This window comes from Rhea pennata, chromosome 3 (assembly GCF_028389875.1).
Source record: "Rhea pennata isolate bPtePen1 chromosome 3, bPtePen1.pri, whole genome shotgun sequence".
NCBI classification, from domain to species: Eukaryota; Metazoa; Chordata; class Aves; order Rheiformes; family Rheidae; genus Rhea; species Rhea pennata.
Window position 1 is genome coordinate 83,543,606 of NC_084665.1, and position 18,436 is coordinate 83,562,041.

General features: G+C 36.2%; 1 protein-coding gene across 1 annotated transcript in view; it reads left to right on the forward strand.

Annotated features, from left to right (window-relative positions):
* ASCC3 (activating signal cointegrator 1 complex subunit 3) overlaps nucleotides 1–18,436 on the forward strand; it is a 273,420-nt gene that overhangs the window by 243,867 nt on the left and 11,117 nt on the right. The window contains exon 37 of the mRNA XM_062572708.1: nucleotides 7,389–7,613. Coding sequence (XP_062428692.1) covers nucleotides 7,389–7,613 — 225 coding nt within the window. The remainder of the gene's footprint in view (nucleotides 1–7,388; nucleotides 7,614–18,436) is intronic.

An 18,436-nucleotide genomic window follows, 5' to 3' on the forward strand; every position in this document is an offset into this window, starting at 1 on the left:
CAAAATGTGCATTTCAAAAAGGAAGTGATTCTGAAATAAAATGGTTCTTTCTTTTATAAGTATATTTTTTACCTTTTGGTAAACCAATTACAACAATTATATTTTCTATTACTGTATCTTACAGTACTCTGAAACTCGGCTTCTCTGATACGCTTTGAGAACATTAGAAAAAAAGACAAATCTACTCTCAAGTTAGTATAGAAATGCTAAAAGCTTTTTACCAATGTCAGATTACTGTTATTTCATATACTCGTCCTCCTCTTTCACGTGCTAGCATTCTTGCATTCTGTCTTTTAGCAACTCCATGCTAAAGCACTGGTCTGTAATTTAACTTTGTACTTTAGAAGCTCTCTAATCTGCCCGGTCCCTCTCTGCTCCTGGCGGCTAATATAGCTGACCTCCTATTGCTCTGTGCACAGTGGCAAAGGTCTTCCAGGCTCCTGACCTCTGGTCATCAGGAATGTCATCAGTAGTTTGTAGTTTGGATGTTTTAAGTGAGAGGTGAACTTGTGAAATCTGAACCCTTCAGGGTGTTTTTAAGTGATCACTCAACTGTTTCATTGCCTTAGCTTGTGCTTTTTATGATGTCTGTAATTGTAAAATTTGTAGCATTTATCAGATGCAGCTACTTCAAAAAAAAAAAAAAAAAAAGCACTTGTCTTTGTTTAGTGTAATTTGTTTTAAATAAGAAGCTTGGGAATATGCAATTTCTCTAGTAACTAATATTTATTTAAGAAATTATTTGTATGTTCTTATAAACTAAGTTTGAGGATCCCATAATGGAAATGGGCTCATTTAAAATTTTGAAGCCTGATTATAAATTAATTTTAAAAAAATAATAGATTTGGGTTTATTACATCATCGCATGTTGATGGATTCTACAACTTTCTCTTCAACTTCCCCTGCTCAGATAGAAGTTTCCAATGCTCTCCTCTGCTGAGCTTTAAACCGAGAGAGACAGCAGGCTCAGGGCAGCACCCCACGCTGGCGAGGGAGCCCCTTCTCCATGGCCAGCGACAGCCCTGTCCCGGGAGCTGCTGCTCCCGCCTCCTTGGTGCCTGCTGCAAGCAGGATGGCGCAGGGGTTTCGGCCCTTCTTTGCTTGCCAGGACGGTGGAAGGAAGGGATGGAAAAGCCGCTGTTGCGAAGGAACTCTGCTGCAGGGTAGGCTTTAGCCAGCATCCGCTGAATTTGCCTGCAGTGCCTGAGACACATGCAGTTTATGGGCAGAGACGTTGTTTGGTATATGGCAGCAAAGAGGATATTTAGCAAAGGTCTTTCTGATGAATTCCAGTACCATGGTAAATATGTTTTGCTGATCTTGCCTGTTGATATTTTCCTCTTCCTTTGTGTTATGTTAACTGAAGATCTTTACAAAATTTCAGCCTACCTTACTACTTAACGCAAATCTGCCAGGCTGCCCTGAAAATTTGGAACATCACTTCTCCAAAACGTCTTAAAAGTACGCTTTACATATATAAATCAGAGTGAGGAAAGTGTTTTGTTAGTGTGTGCTGTCTAAATGAGGGCTTTCAATCTAAATACCACCGTGTAATATGCTATCTGCTTCAAGAAGCAGATAGAAACAGCATTTTTTTTTTCCTATAACATGAATCTGGAAAATATGTTTATTCTTAAAACACCTATAACTAGTAACGTATGTTTATTGTTGTCTTTAACTGGGCTATCACCCCAGACCTTTTATACCTAAGAATAAAGAAACATTTTAAACTTTGGAAGCATGAATTGTGTCCCATAAAGCTGAGACCAAAGAATATACATTTATGGGCTAGCAATAAACTCCTTAAAATAGGAGTTTATAATGGAATCACTAACAATGTTATAATTTTCAGAGCAGTAATTCTAGCAAATACTTCTCTAATGCCATTTTTCAATCTAATTTAGTCTTAAGGTGCTCTGAAAAACAGCTGTTAAGCATGTGGTCTTTTTTCTTTTTTTTTAAAGGTGTTTCCTCACACTTATTTATTTTCTGAATGTAAATCTGTACTTGATTGTGTTCCAGCTGCCTGCCAGGACACATCTGTGTAAATTTAATGTCTTTCCTTGTAAATCAAACTCACACTTGAAAATGTGAAGATAAAATACAGTATGAATGTATTAGTTCATTTAAATAATTTCTATAGTATATTCTTGTGTCATTAGCTTTTGAATGTCTGCCTGTAACTGTGGCCTGGGCCTTGAGAAGAGCATGGGCAAAGGAAGACAGTTAGGAATCATTAGAGAATTTTGGTTAAGCTATTTTGTATCTTTATTATAATATATTCAACAGAGGAATTAAATGAGACTTTTTTCAGTAGGTGAATGGAAATATATATATGCATACATACCTACATATATATAAAAACAGAAATTATTTCAAATGTCTTTATGTACAGATGGTCAAGCGAATCCTCAAAAAAAGGCTTTTTTATTTGTAAATCTATTACAAGGCATTGTTATCCACTTACCTAGCTACTCAAAAACTATCCGTGCTATTGTGCTTGTTCCTTCTCTTCTTTCACCTTGCTATTGCTTTACTCTGTCCTATACGGATGGAAGTCAGGGCCAGTACAGGAACTTTGCGCTTCTGCTCAGCCCCGCAGTAACATAGGCGTTACCCAAATGAGGGCAGTTACCAGCTGCTTTAGTGTTGAGTTTGCCATCTTGCTACTTCACTGCATTTAGCTCTATGCGGAAGTGCTAGTGACAAGTCAGGATGTTGCACTAAAACACTCTGTAGTACGTTGTGTAGTGGGACCATACTCAAAACCTAACTATATAATAATATTGTCACTGAGCTTATCACTTCAAGTTAGATATAACTTGTATGTACAGTCATTTATAGATTGAAAAACTGCTGCTTCCACTTGGAAAAATAAATTCCACATTGGCCTGCCTTTGAATTTCTGATAGCAGACAAATAAAACTCATTGTGTAATGTATCATTAGTGTTAATTGCAGAACAGCTGTAAAAAACCTGATCAACAAATCAAAATATCAGTTGCATGTATTGCAGCCTTTTTATGTTTATGTACAAATGCATGATATTTGCAGTCCATTAACATCTACTCAGATCACCAGAAGTTTATGTAATTTAAACCAAAGTTCAAGTGAAGAGGATGTGATTACTATATTAATTAAAACAAGTCCTCCATTTTTTTTATTCTTGTAGTTATTTTTAGTACTACCTTGCTGCAATAATTGATTTTTTTAATACTTTGGCTTAGCTTCTGTTAATTTAGGTGTCAAATTTTCTGTGAATACTTTTGCCATGCTTTCTTCACCCTCTCTCTGTGAGAAGCTTGAAAGTGAGCAAAATAGATGGTGCCTTTTTTTATACATATAAGTTGAAAATATGGTTGTTTTTGAGTTCACTGTGTCAGCACAAAGATGTACACAATACATGTAGTCAGTCAAATCAAAGGTAGTTTCCAATACGGCCTCAGTAAAGAAAAAACTCTTGGTTTGACTTTGGAATGTGAGAAACTATTTTTGGTTTGTTTTAGACCCTCATTGTTACAAATTAATCAACGGCTATTTAAAGTCTAGAACTCATTAACTTTATAAGTTTTACTGTTCCCATGACTGAACTTGACTTAAAATACTCAAGTTTACTTTAGTTACTCAGCTGGATCCCATTTCTGTCTATGCTCCACAAGTATCCTCTTCTCTCTTACATACAGGAGAGAAGAGCTAGTTAATTCAGATTTAAAATATTGCAGAAGATTTGCATGTGGCAGAAGACATAAGTTCATCTTTTATTATAAATCGGTAATTTCAGCCAAATTTGTAAATTTTGAGGTAGAAAGAGAATCTGATTTTTTTCCAACCCTACAGGCACAGTGGAGCTTAGTACTTGCCATGGTGGAGACCTCTTTTACATTTTGGTTCAGGCTGACTCCTCAAATGCTCCTTAGTTACTTTAAGGATCAGGGTATGATCTGGGTGCAGATGGCTGCTGACCTAGATTTTTTTTTATTAAGTGATCTTTGAAACAAGCCTGGCCAGATCCTTAGCACATTGTGATCTGGATCATTTGGTAGGTTTGAAGCAAATAAATGTTGTCTGTTTCAGGTTTTTCAGGTAATCATGTTGGATAATATGAATATCTGAATATGAGACCCTGAGCAATTCAGAGCTAAATGTAGGTAGCAGAGAAAGCTAAGATATAATAATAGCCCATGGAAACATGGCAACAGAAATTTAAGGATAGACTCTTCAGTCTCCAAGAAGGCATAAAAAAGAAAATGAATGTCTGGAAGCTAGAGCCAAAAAAAAAAAAAAATATATATATATATATATTTTTTAATGGGATGAGTTGTTCAGTTTCAGAACAATTCAAATAAAAGGTGATGATAAACTGCATATTTGGAACACAATGCTGCATGATCTGGAGCTCTGAGATGATTCTGTGGCTGGTATTATGCAGGAAACAGAATTCAATTATCAGCATAGCCCCTTGGCCTTGTAAAATGTAACTACCCCATTTATGTAAGTCTGTTGGTGACATTTCTCTCTGACAAAGCAAGTTCCAGTCTCCTATATGACCCTGCATTGCATATGGGATGAAATGTAGGTTTGAGAGGATTCATCTACCCTAGAAATGATGCAGTAGTCTCTAATGCCCAAAAGAAGACATTATTGGGAAAGTCCATCACAGTCCCGTAGAGAGGAGAGAGATGTGACAGGACTGCCAAGTATCTGATTGTGGAACCAGTAACTAAAATTCCTACTTATCTCTTGGTATCCAATAACAAGTTATGTTTAACTCAGTAAGTGCTTGTAAACCCATTATTAGTACATGGGCTACAATAGTTCTGATTTAACTTAGCAGAAGGAAAAGAGAAAGGAAGAAATGCACTACAATGCTCTGTGGTTTATCTATAAAGTTTGTATAAAGTTTCTTGACTTTAGAGTGAAGATTAATGATTGATACAAAATTTCATATGTTTCCTCACCCACAGAAGTAAAAAAGAGTATTCATATGCAATGCAGTAAAAAATATTTATTATATATTCCACAGGATAGTTAAATCTGTAGCCGTTGCAGAGCAGATTGAGATTTATAATAAAAAAGAAACTAAAATGAAAAAATACTGAGTGAACAGCAGGGCCCATTTGAGGTGATTACAAAGGATGTTTCTTTATTCCGTCTTTTCATGTGCAATCTGAAAACAGTAGCAGGGGGTTACAAGCAGAGTTCATCACAGAGCTGTCAATCACTGTCATTTAACATTTTGCAATGGAAGATGTCTTTATTCAAGGACAGCTGGGCAAATCAGAGAAACAGATTTGCAGTTAGTAGTCTGTCCAGCCTACACTAAGCAAACAAGGACAGGGCAGACGTACTGGCCTCTCACATAAAAATATAATGGACTCTGCTGACCTTGGTGCCCTCCATTCAGCTTCATTCTCAGTTGTATAAAAGCTTCACTACCCATTCTCAATTTCCTTTAATTACCTACATGATGCAGATAAGAAAATGAACCTCACTTACTTACAGTCAATGATCACAAACAGGAAATTAAGTAGGCAAGTTGTTTAAAATAAGAGGAGTGTTTTGGAGGTAAATAAAACATGTGCTGGGGAAGAATTAGTGAAAACGTATTTTCAGGAGTACCGATTGGTCTGGAGTCACTTGGCTGATCCTTCTTTTTTCTGCTATTTTAAACTGAAAGGCAAAACTGAGTAAAAAATCTCCTTGGTAAATATTCTTTAAAATATCTGTGAAGGAGATGCCAGTTAAATAGAAAGAGTGAAGCAAACATGCAGCCTTCTATAGGGCTTAACAAGATTGTGACCTTAGGTTCAGAGAATAAATGACCACAGTTTTCACAAGAGATCTAGCAGAGACATCAGGATTAAGCTGCAGTTGTCTTGAGTCAGTCTTCACTTTTAATCTGCTGTAAGGATATGGAGAAAATTAATGACATACTGATTTTCTTTCCAAATCTTAAATTGTCTAGGATCGATTTTTCCTTTTACATTTACATCACAATTTGGGGTGTAGTTCCATTGTGCCATTAAAGACTATATTTGTGCTGTCAGTTTTTGAGGGAGCAAAAAGCAACTATATAACTTTTTCCAGGAATTGTCAGAAAAACTCTGTAAGTCTTAGGACATTAATCAGTGGATGTGGTACTTTGCAGTTCAATTAGGGAGCTGTATTAGGTGTTCTAAAATAGTTCTAAAATTGTGAATGTTTAATTAATATGGATTTGCAGGAAGTCTGAATGGAGATTGAAGACTAAAACTCATAATACCAAATCAGTAGTTCAAGGGAATATAAAACTCTGAAAATTTTATCTTTGATTTGATGATATCTCTGCCAAACCCATAGTTTGGAAGGAAACCCAAGCCCTTTTTTATTTTATGATAAAAGAAATATACTCTCTTAAATCACAGGTGGAAAAGATATCAGATATTGTAAAACTCTTTCTATACTCACAAGTTTTATACATTAGAAAAATCATTCTCGTTCCAAACAAGGAAAAGGTGATTTTGTGGAGGAAAAAATCCCCAGTCCTCAGTCTCAGAATGAGTCGATTCTGCGCAGTCCAAATTACAGTTCTTAGAATTCAGCAGAAGCACACTTTCAGAAACAGCCGATTTCTATGGCAGGAGACTGAACATCTCTCCTCTCACTGCTGGAAGAGTCATCCTTGTTCTCCTCAGCAATTTCCCAAGCATGTTGCTCATCTGCAACAGTGAGGAAGTTCTACAAAATCTATCATTTGGGCATGAATAGTACTAATCCCACTCTGGAGCCTACTTACATCTCCTGCTTAAGCACCTTCAGCGTCTACTTACAGTCTTGCACTTTGCCATGATCACTGATGATCTATTGCTTAAACTTTGACAGCTCAAAATATTGAAAACACATTTTAAAAGAAAATTCCTAGAGATATTTCAAACCCGCTGTGTTTTGAATACAAAAAGAAAAGCAGAAACTCTGAAAAAGTAAAATGTGAATTACTGACTTTTTTATAGCTAACTTTATTATGTTTTTGTGAGCCAATTAAGTAGGGTATCTGTAGAAGGTCATCTCGAATACTCTATCCAGCTGATGAATGTAATTATTTCAGTGCTTACGTTTTCTTCTTCTCTAATATAAAAATCAGCTATACAAAACGGTTAAACCCTGTAATTTTGTTTGAATTGTTGAATTGTTTGATTTTTTTGAATGTTTTGCTAGCTAATGTTTTCCCGCAAACACATGATTTTGATAAATGTGTAAGCTTTCTAAACATTAGTAAAATGCTATTGTAGTAATGAAATCTAACTGTAAAAAATTAAATGCATATACTCTTAATGTCTCAGAAAGAAATAATAATTATTCTGAAGCTAATTACAATGCTTAAATATATTCTATACTTTTTTTTTTTTTAAGAATGCTGAGGAGTACACAGATCTGCCTGTGAGACACAATGAAGATCAGATGAACAGTGAACTGGCAAAACATCTTCCAGTTGAAGTCAATCCTCATTCATTTGATAGTTCACACACAAAAACACATCTGCTGCTGCAAGCCCACTTCAGTCATGCCATGCTGCCTTGTCCGGATTATGCCACTGACACAAAGACAGTGTTGGACCAAGCAATAAGAATATGTCAGGTACAGTAATGTATTCCAATGTTTAACCTCTGTTGTAGTGTTAACTGTGTAGTGTTAGTATGTTGTAATATTTTGAATATAGGAGAAATCTGAAGATTTGTTGCAACATCTTGTGAAGGACTGGTGCCACAGAGTACAATACTAGTTTGTTTAGGGAGGAGCTGGGTGCCCACAAAGATGCTCGCTTTACAAAACGGAAGGTAAGCAAACTTACGATCAAAGAGACTGGTAGTGACTGGAGGTATCTGTTGCCGTCCGGCTCGCCTCTTCTTTCATGTGCAACACCTTTGTGTTGCTGTATCACAAAATGTTGTGCATAATTCATTCCTGCACGGAGCTGTTTCCCAGAAATTGTCATGCTGACCCCTGAGAACCTGTTCCCTGTGGGTACGTGTATTTTTATAGCAGCCAAAAGTGTTCTAGTCAATGACAAGCATAAATAAAACATTTTGAAATGTAATTTGGGATAAGATATTGGGTTCTTCTCTATCTTGAGTGAAAGACATATCTTGAGTGAAAAGATGTAGCTTCTATTTCCCAATTATCATAGAGTCAGAGAGCACACTCAAAACAGAGATTTTAAATACAATCTGGAGGCTTGTGACTTTTACAGTTGTACAGAAATCACAACCCACAGAAACTAAACTGACCATGGAGAGCACCAGTAACAAGCAATCACATGCATAGCTGCATGCCTCAAAAGAATTTTATAGCAGCAATTTAAGTTTGGAATAGAGTGCTGCAATGTCTGAAAAGCACAATTACAGTTCCAGCGGGAAGGAGGGTGAGCTTTAGCTGATGCAGAGAGCAGGGTGTCTCCCGGAGTCTGCCAGAGAGGAACAAGAGCATTCTCTTTAGCAGAACTGGCCAAGGACTCATTCACAGGCTCTTGAAGATCAGGAAACCTTTAACAGTTTTTTTTTTTAATCTTCCTCTATTCCAGATCTGTAAAATAGGGACAGTAATTCTCTTCTTATATAGTTTTTCTTTGTTCAAATTTTAATATCCTCATTGTTCAATATACTGTTTGTATGGAGATTGTCTACCAAAATCTGATCTTGTTTGAAGCTTGTTGGCAGTGTGGTAACACACTTGCTACAAGCATCATTCTACAAACATCACTCTGTGTCAAGCCTACCCGTTTATAAAGCAGTCTAGGAGAAAGATTTCATTATTAATCAGAGGTAACCGATTAATAACCAGTAGTAGTGCTCTAAATAGACAGAGGAAATGCCATTGGCAATTCAGTGTCCCAGCATTTAGGCAGGTCTAAAACTTATACTAGCAAAAATCTCTATCTTACAATACTAATATGGAACAAGGCAAAACTAAAATTTAGAAAAGGAGAATAACAAGCAAGTCATACCACAGATTTTACTGTTACGGTATGAAACTTGGCAACCAGCAGTGCTTAAATGCAGTTTAACTCCCTATATTTCAAATCAATTAAATGATGCTGCTGAAAGTTTGGATATATTAAATTTTTATTACAGTTATTTTACTTTAATTGTTAACAGAGAGCAATATAATTTGGTCAGGTAAGAAAATTCATTTTGATTTCAAGTAAATCACATAGTTCAAGTTCATCTAAATCTCTCTGGAGCCAGCATTTCAAAGAGGGAGGGTTAAGTCCATGTTCAAAAAACATTGTAAATTAAAGATTTTTTTTTCAAAAATTACTAATTTGCTCAATATTTATCCTGCTATACTACTATTCTTTATTTCTGTTACTATCTAGTAGGTATTTCAGAAACCATAATCACTCAAAAAAATCCCAACTCTAAAATACTCAACAGTTCTTTTAAACTGAAACCAAGTTCAGAAGGATTATTGCTCCATACAATGCCTTGGCACTAGTACCTTTTGTTAACTACTAAACAGTATTCTTTATACATTCCTCTTAAAAAAAAAAAAAAAAAAAAAAAAAAAAAAAAAAGAGAGAGAGAGAGAGAGAGAGAGAGAAAGAAAAATGTTCAACTTTCTAATGAAAAAGAAAAACATGCAAGCATTTCTGTATTTTGAAGTTGGCGCATGGTTTACATCTCTTGGGAGAATATTTGTTCCATCTTATTAGTCACGCTTTCCAAACTGAGGTTAAAGTTCCTAGAATCTAAGCAATAGGCAGGGTTACACTTTCAATGGTGGTTGTTACCTTTTTCCTTAGCACTGACCTGCTGATGAACTCTCCATCAACAGAGGTGGAAAAAAAAAAAGATGTTAGTTGTGAGAAAAGGAACTGAACCATAGAAGGATCCATTGATAAACATGTTCAGTGGGTGATGCTCTGTGTGTGTGTACATATGCTCACACAACCCGCGGAAGTAAAATTCAGCAGTGAGACAGAATTGTTTTTTGATTTGGGTTGAAAGTTTGTTTATTTACTTGCAAAGTACTTTACCTGTTAAGATTGTCTAGCTGACCTTCAAACTGTGACCCAAACATCAACTGTTATTTTTGCTGGTGGGCATGTGAATGACAGCCTTTCCCTACCAGCACTGCTTTTCTGGTTCAAGAAGCCAAGAAACCCTCTTTCAGAAGGTCTTTACAAGTGATTGTATCTCGATGCATAGAGAGGGCCTCCATAGAGAGGGCCTGCAGAGCTGAGGATTTGCCATCTCAGGCCACTACATGGAAGTAAGCTCTTTTCCACTGCAGCCCCCAGACTTCACTCTCTTCTATCCTGACTTTCACCTAAATCAGCCTACTGTCCCCTATTTCCTTTCAGATTCCTCCCCCCCCCACACACACACATTCTAGTTCCTCCTACTTCTTTGCCTCTTTCCTCCCTAGGGGCTCTAGGCTGAATAGGGGGAATGGTCAGTCAGTACTGTGTTAACAGCATCAGTAGCTAATGGAAACCCATCAGCCAAAATTGGCAAAATTCAACTAGATTGCTTTGTTTGTAGTAGTTATTCAAAATTTTCACGTTTTCTGTGGTTTCAAACAGATTTGGAGATTATATTTTAGTAAATTTGTTCTATTTTATGTTTTGCACAAGCCTCTATTGCAATTTAAGTGCAAAACTTAACCTGACATTTATTGCTGAGTTGCTGCCAAGGCCTCCGTAAGATATGTCCATTTGTGCCATACACCTACATTTTGTGCATAATTGTGAGATGAATGTCGGGTATTTTCAGGGAAAATATTCATAAAATACTGTCTTTTATAATTTATTGCTCTCCTTCTCAGCATATATCTGAAGCTCTGAAACAAGGTCACTGTAATTGGACAAAAAAGTAATTATAGTCTAAAGAAATTGACTTTTTAAATTTTTAAGTTTGTTATGTAAGATTTCCTGTGTAGGAATCCTTTGCATCTTCCTTTTCCTTTTTAGGGCAGAACTCTTAAAAGGGATCACTTTTGCTTTTACGATAGAATTTTGTTGATATATAATCATGATGAAAGACTTAAGTCATTAAGCTGTGATGTCAGATACCTGTAAAAGGCTAAAAGCAGATTGCCTCCTTTTACACAGCATTAGCAGAGTTTGAGCAGTCTTAGTGCTGGCTCAGTGGAGATACATAATTGCTATAGAAAATGGAAGAAATATATTTGATTACAGCTTTCCTATAATTAGGGTTTGTTAGTTATAGCAAGATTTAACATCCGTTTACCAAAAATAAAATACGGATAAAGATGAAAATTTCTGCAGAAATACAGGGAATAGCAATATGTAACCTTCTAGAAGGTGAATGTCTTTCTGCTCCCACCCCCATCTTTGTAATTAGTGGCCACAGAAGCGTTGATCAAACTGCAGGAATGTCTCTGCTCTACACTGAAAACCTCCAGTCAAAAACTAACGAGGATGTTATCACTGACAGGATCTCACAGTTAAGGTACAGAAAGTCCCCGTGGCTCAAAAAACCCACCGTGACCTCCGAATTGATCTTGGACAAATCATTTAATCTTTTTTTGCCTCTATTACCTTTACTACTTTACATTAGACTCTGCACACTCGCTTCAAGCCTAGCGCTCTGCGTTCTCTCTTACGAGGAAGGACAGTGGTGTCAGTGGGATGGTGCTGAGCATGCCTGCAGCTGCTCAGTTTCAAACATTTCTGCATTTCTTGCAGAAGGACCATCAAAGCAGAAGAAAAATTCTGATGAAATGATTTGTCTAATATTTTTACAGGAAAAAATTGCTATCGTAAAGACAATAATCAATATTGTAAAGACAAATCCTCTCTCTGATTTGGGAATCTGTGAAACGGACTAAATCTAATCTCTTTTTTTACCTCTTTTATCAAGCCTTATATTTTGTGACTGTGTGTTCAGCGATCAGCTCTTATTCTGCTGTTCTGAGACTACCTCTTATATATTTGCATTAATTGAAATGGATAATTGAGGTAGTAATACCATCAGTCTCAGATTCAGCAGGGCAGTGTCTTCTGTGAAATAATGTGACAGTCGCTGGCTTTGCATTGGGATTGGCCACAAGCCTCCACTTGTAGAATAATCGTTGATAAAATATTTTAATATTGCCAGGAGCAGAACTGCCATGGAGCTCAGCCTTAACCTTTGAGGAGTGTTTACCTATGGATGTGTTAAATACATCTCAGCAGGGTACCTGTGCATTGAGAGAAGATGGACAGGAAGTCAGGTTCTGTACGGCAGAATAAAGTGTAGTTTGCATGGGAAAAGTGCACATGCCTGAAATGAGGACCTTGTAATTCTGTCACTGTAATGCCCTGACTTTTCTGATCTTGTTATCCCTCTGGAGAATCTAACCTTGATATGAAATAAAAAGCTGTTTGGGTCAAGCATTGCCTTTCCTCGACTGGACAATGATGTGCATAGCAGCACATTCTAAAGTAGCGTAAATAAGTTGTTTCTGAACATTTAAATTGCAGCTTTTGATCATTAGAATCATCTTTGTTGTGTGTTAGAATCATCTTTGTTGTGCATGTTTATAGTCTACAAATATTGCACAAATATTCTGCCCAGTTCAGCTGTCTTTTAAGAACTAGCCTATGTGTGAAATGCTATTCTGTTAAACTGCAGACTGCTCTGACTGATAGTGGGAGCTGTATGTGGGGGAAAGATACTTCCCTGCCCTACCAGCACAGTTACCAACAGCAGAGATGCTGGAACTGCTGTTACACAGGTATGGGAAAGAGAAGTTCTTCAGCTTTGAAATTCCCTAAAACTTCTCCCTTCATAATAGCCACCACAAATATTCTCATTTGGAATCATAGCCCTAGAATCAGTTATTTTCCTACCTATGAGAAAATAGAGATGTTGTTAAAGATTCTAAGTATATTCTGAGTGCATGTGTTCTCATTTGTTATTGCCGGTACGTGAATTACTTGCTGGAAAATGGAGTTACAGAAATGACCTATGTTAAAGTTGTGTATGTAAGACTTGTGCAGTAGTGCATAGAGAAAGAGAAGTAATTGCTTTATTTTATTTTCTCCATTTATACCTTTAAATAAATGGAGAGATTTACTGAGGAAGAGAAGGAAAATCACATCAACTTCAGAATGTAGAACTGAAAATGAAGAGCAGAGGCCATATCTCTTTAGCAGCTACTCATAGTCTTTGTGTATGTAGTTGTAATCCAGTGATAACAGCGTGATTGTGATTTTATTTAACTATTGACTGTTTTCATGTTTGAATTTCCATTATTCCAGATCAAGACAGTGGAAATCATAGAATAATCAAAAAACTTCTCATAGCACCTATACTGGACATTAATGCTCATTTACAAGTAATAAACAGCACTGCGTAGCTTTGTCGTGAAAGTACCTAGGTGTCAGAAACATTGATGTGGAATTACTTACTGCGGCTTTTGATTTATAGGTATTTGGGAGGGGTTACCTGTATGGCAGTGGTGTTGGAGCTTTGGTTCGCTGTGGATAATTTGTAAACTGTTGTATGGAAGCATCTTGGTGACAGTCTAATGATGATTTGGTGCTGCTTATATATAATCCCTCCCCCACGTATGACAAACCTTTTCCCAGTTGGGGCTGGAGGAAATGAGTAATGCTTAACTCATTTTTGTGATCAATTCACTTAAGCAGCTACTGTGAAATGTTAATCACAACTTTAATTTGTACTGCATTAGCATTTTGATTAACTTGTAGGCTTGCTAGCACACTTGAAGCACTTTTACTCATAGTTACAGCTCGGAAATGACTTTTTGATTAATTAAGTTTGTTAGACAGCAGCTGAGCTTCCTGAATGCTAACCTTATGAGGCTAAAAGTTCAGGAGAAAGTTACTGAGAATAACTGTTGCTGTTGAAAAGGATTCTTGTGAATGCACTCAAAAAATTTTAATTATTGACAAAATACTATATTACGCCTTTGAAACTGACTTTAACCCGTAAAAGGGGCAGATTTATCATGAGATGGATATTGCTTATTTTTACTGGGTTTGGTAGATCTGTGTAAGACTTGGAACAGGAAGAAATGCTGTCATTAAGACCTTTTTTGTGTTTAGGAAGCTGTGATTTGTTGCCAGGAGAATTGTCTTGGGGAAAAAAAAAATTTTTTTATTGTATTTGCAGTTCATTAGCATAGTATAGAATAAATAGTTTATAAATTAACAACAATTTGAAAATTAACCGGATATTTAGACTCAACAAGTTCTGAACATGTTGGGTTATATTCTGTCATGTTTATATTGTTAATGTCATGTTCCATAGCTGCTTTTATCTGTAATACTATTTAAAAAAAAAACAGTAAGAGCCCGAGAGTTGCACTCCAGTAAGTGTAGACAGTAAGTGATTTGTCCTTTCCCTGGTTCTGATCACGCTAACAGTGTTACTGTGGCAGCTGCTGGATGAACACAGGGATAGGAATCATACAAAGCAGCTAGGAGGGTCATAATTTGCATTCATCTGTGAGACTTTGGTGACGATGGGGAAAGGAAGAAGTAGCGTCTGGTAATGAGTAGCAAAGCATATGGAAAAGGGAACTAAAAATGCTGGTAAAGAAGTGAAGGGAGAGGGATGCAGAGGACTGTATAAAAAAAGTGCCTCCTGTCTTCTGCAACAAACAGGACTAATTACATTTTAGTCACTGTATCTCTGATAGAGTATAAGGGTTTTTTTTTTCTGTAGGTTGAAACTACTCAGCTGTATGATTCTGATTTAATTCGTTTGAAAGAAGTCCTTCCCCTCCTTCAAAAAATATGAGTACATTTCTAAAGATGTACTCCTGACCTAGATCTCTGAAGTGCCAAGGTTGTCTAGTTACCTGTTCTACGAATATATAACATGCAAAAGGTAGTGACCCTCAGACTCTCTTTAAGACTTCAAACAAATTCCAACATTTAAAGTCTTCAGTTGTTGTTTCTGGGTTATATAATGGAAGCATCATAATTATGATTTAGATAAAAACGTGCAATTTACAGTACATGGCATGCTTTAACATCTGTAAAAATATTTTACTTGTTATTAGTATGATCTCAAGTCACATGTGGATCATAATATGATATTACATATTGGCATGTTTCCTAGGCTTGAAGCATGTGCAAAAAGGATTTATCATTAGTCTGTATTAATAGTTATAAGGAAAATTGGTACAATGGGAATATTTTTGCATATTTATCTATAAATACATGTCATGGAAACCCTGATGTGGCCCTAAACAGCTGTAATTAGGCTCAGTTCTAATGATTTTAATAGATCTGTGGATCTAAACTTATGTATGTGACTGAAGTCTAGTCCTAGACAAGAGAACTTGCATTAAGGTGCAGCTAAGAGTGAGGGTGGGGATGTTTTGATTAATTGATATTGATATATTATACACACAATATATTCAGGTATACAAATAGGATAAAATACAATCTGTCTTAACTCTGCTTTTTGATATGACTGTGCAAGAGCCAAATGATTAAAGTATTTTAGTCTTACGGTTTATTTCTTTTAAATACCTGTTTCCTTCCTCAAAAATTGACTTCCGAGCAAGACTAATATTTGTCTGGCTGAGAATATGTTGAATTTATTTTACATAAACTTGTAAGTCTAAGCTGAAACTGGTGCTATGTAGAGGGCTATGTACATGATTGTGTACAAACCTTCAATTTCCTGCACGAAGGAGCTCACCAAAGTGTCCTAGTCTGTCAAGCACCAATACTGAAACGAACCTTTAAAGAGCAAATAAATTTGAGGCATGTAACCCACCCCGAGTGCTTCTGAAGTTTCAGCCCCCACCCACCAAGTCGTTACCACCAGTGGCATCACTATAGGCAGCTTACTTTCAGCTGAGTAATGACAGATCTAATTCTCAGCCCCAACGGCACTTCTTATGTTACCTTAGTCTCCTCAGCTAGCTTTCTATCTAGAGAAGCTATCATCGTTAACTTAGCTTCATTGCCAATCGTTTTCCTTAAATATAGTTTAGACACTGTGTTTACATTGACTCTTACTAAGAATGCTTAGTGTATTCAGAATTGCATTATAAGGTAACTTCAGACAGAATAAGAAATTCCTCCAAGCAGGATGAAGTCTCTGTTTATAAAACGCAAGCTGTTTCATTTTAACATTTCGATACCCTATCTTAAAGGAGAAAGCTATTTAAGTCGTTTGAGTAGATCTGAAACTGTACAATTGGTAAAATTTCTGTTCCTCTGCAGCCAACCCACGTGTACATGAGTGATCCAGAATATCGGGCTTTCAAGTGAAGAATGTGAAAGTAATGCTAAAAATAGTGTTAAAGCTCTCCCAAACATTTCTAAATTGAAAGATTTTGCAATCAAGATATTTCTGTTGCTGGATAAATCTCCTAAATAGAGGCAAGGAGGGGTTTCATTATATAACAGTTCAGTATGTGTTATTTTGGAGACATATTCAGAGTAATTAAAAACAGTAGTGTCAAGCAATATTTTGCTATGACTTTTCTTCCATGCCCACACTCACCTTTCCCACATCCTACCTCCATCTTCTCTTTCCCTCAAGACAGGGAATTGTGCAGCAACATTCAAATTCCAAGCTATTTAGTTTTTGCTAAAAAGAGACCTGTGGAAAATTCCAGATTTGTTAGACCAGAAAGGTACTATCTGATAAGTTTAAAGAATTTAATACTTATCAATAGCCACCCACTGCTCTTGAAAATATGTTGATGAAGACTTGGTAATAGAAGCTGAGGATTTTGTACAAATGAGTTCCTGGGATGATGAAAGAAATAGCAAGAGAGAGATCTTCATCCAAATGTTTTGATATTCAGTTCTGAACATCATTAAAATATGCCCATACCTGATAACTACCCCTATATCGTTGCATAGAACCACTTATTGAGTGTCATCAGCACTTTCCCCTTAGTTCTGCTGTGGTTTACAGCCAGCTGCTTGTTCCAGTCTTATCAGCTACATGATATTTAGAGATTACTGGTTTGCCAAAAAAAAGACTTAAAGTTATGAAACAACAAATATCTATAAAATATCGATAAAACTGGTTTGTGGTTAAAAACAACAAACCAAACAGAAGCAGCAACCTTATAAAAAATGAAAATAGAATTGTTGATGAGCCATAGCAGAAAGTGTCATGAAACTGGAGAGGATAAACATTATTCATCAGATAAATGTAAATAATAATTTTCTCCTTTATATTATTTTGTTGCTATGTTTTATGTAACTAATTTGGTGAGACTGGAATGACCAAATTTGTTACTCTGAATATTTAGAGAAATTTCAATATCCATCTGAATATCAAGCATCTGTGTGTTTTACACTTAGCTGAAAATGAAAAGTATGTAGGTTTCCAAGGTAGCGGATGAAACAAGCCAACTTTAGCATTGTTCTGACTTCTTCACAATGTCACTGTCTTGGATTTCACATCCAGATAGAGATGCTGTGAATAAATTCTATGGGTGAAGAAGCAGAAAACAAGGAGGAAAAGAGGATTTGCCATGTGGATTCATTATAACAATGTGGAACAGAGTCTCACACACACAGGCTTTCCGTACTCCCTACGGGATGTCTGTCTGTAGGCCTCTATCAATTTCTATGAGATTTTCTATGTGAAAGGATCCTCCAGTTAATTTCAGTGTGGAGCTTATTTTAGATTTATCTTTCTCTTATGTCTTCTGTCTTCCTTTTCCCCTTTTCCAACCTTTTGTTAAAAGGAGGGGAAATAGATTAGGAAAGATACATACATACATACATACATACATACACACATGTATCCTAAGAGGTAGGTTATGAAAATACCACCACTTATGCTTACTAGAAACATGCAATTTATTATGTTCTTACTGTTCATGGAAGAGGCAAGATAACTCTGCACCCATTGCTATTAATGTATACTAGCTACAACAGTTTCATGATTGAGGAAAATCATGTTTCAGGCTATGTCTGAATAGCAGAAAGAAAAGAGTAAGAATCAAACAGTAGAAGAGAGTAGAAGAGAGGTGCATATCATACGTATAAGCTTCCATATCGTATAAAATACGGGGAAAGAATGACTCACTGTATAAGAGGCAGACTCCACTGTGGTAAATGCTGAGAACAATTTCTGCTTTCTCTGACTAAAATCATGTGAATCAACACATGAATCTATAGCTTGCTCCTTTCAAATGTGAAAATAATTTTATTTTCTATTGAGTAAAAATAATCATACCTGTAAAAACAAAGCTATTAATGTTGTTCTATGGTGTACTTTTTCCAGGGTAACTAGAGATGTTCTTAGAGTGTTTAAGGGTGTTTTCCTCCAGAAAAGCAGAGTTAAATGTTAAATCTAGAACTTTATTAGCTGAAAGGCACTTTATTCACATTTCATAAGAAATGAGACAACATCTGTGTTATTCGGGGTAACATTTTAAATATTTTTCTAAGTGTCACCAATCTTATCACCCTGATCAGGAATAAAACCTGTTGAAATTGC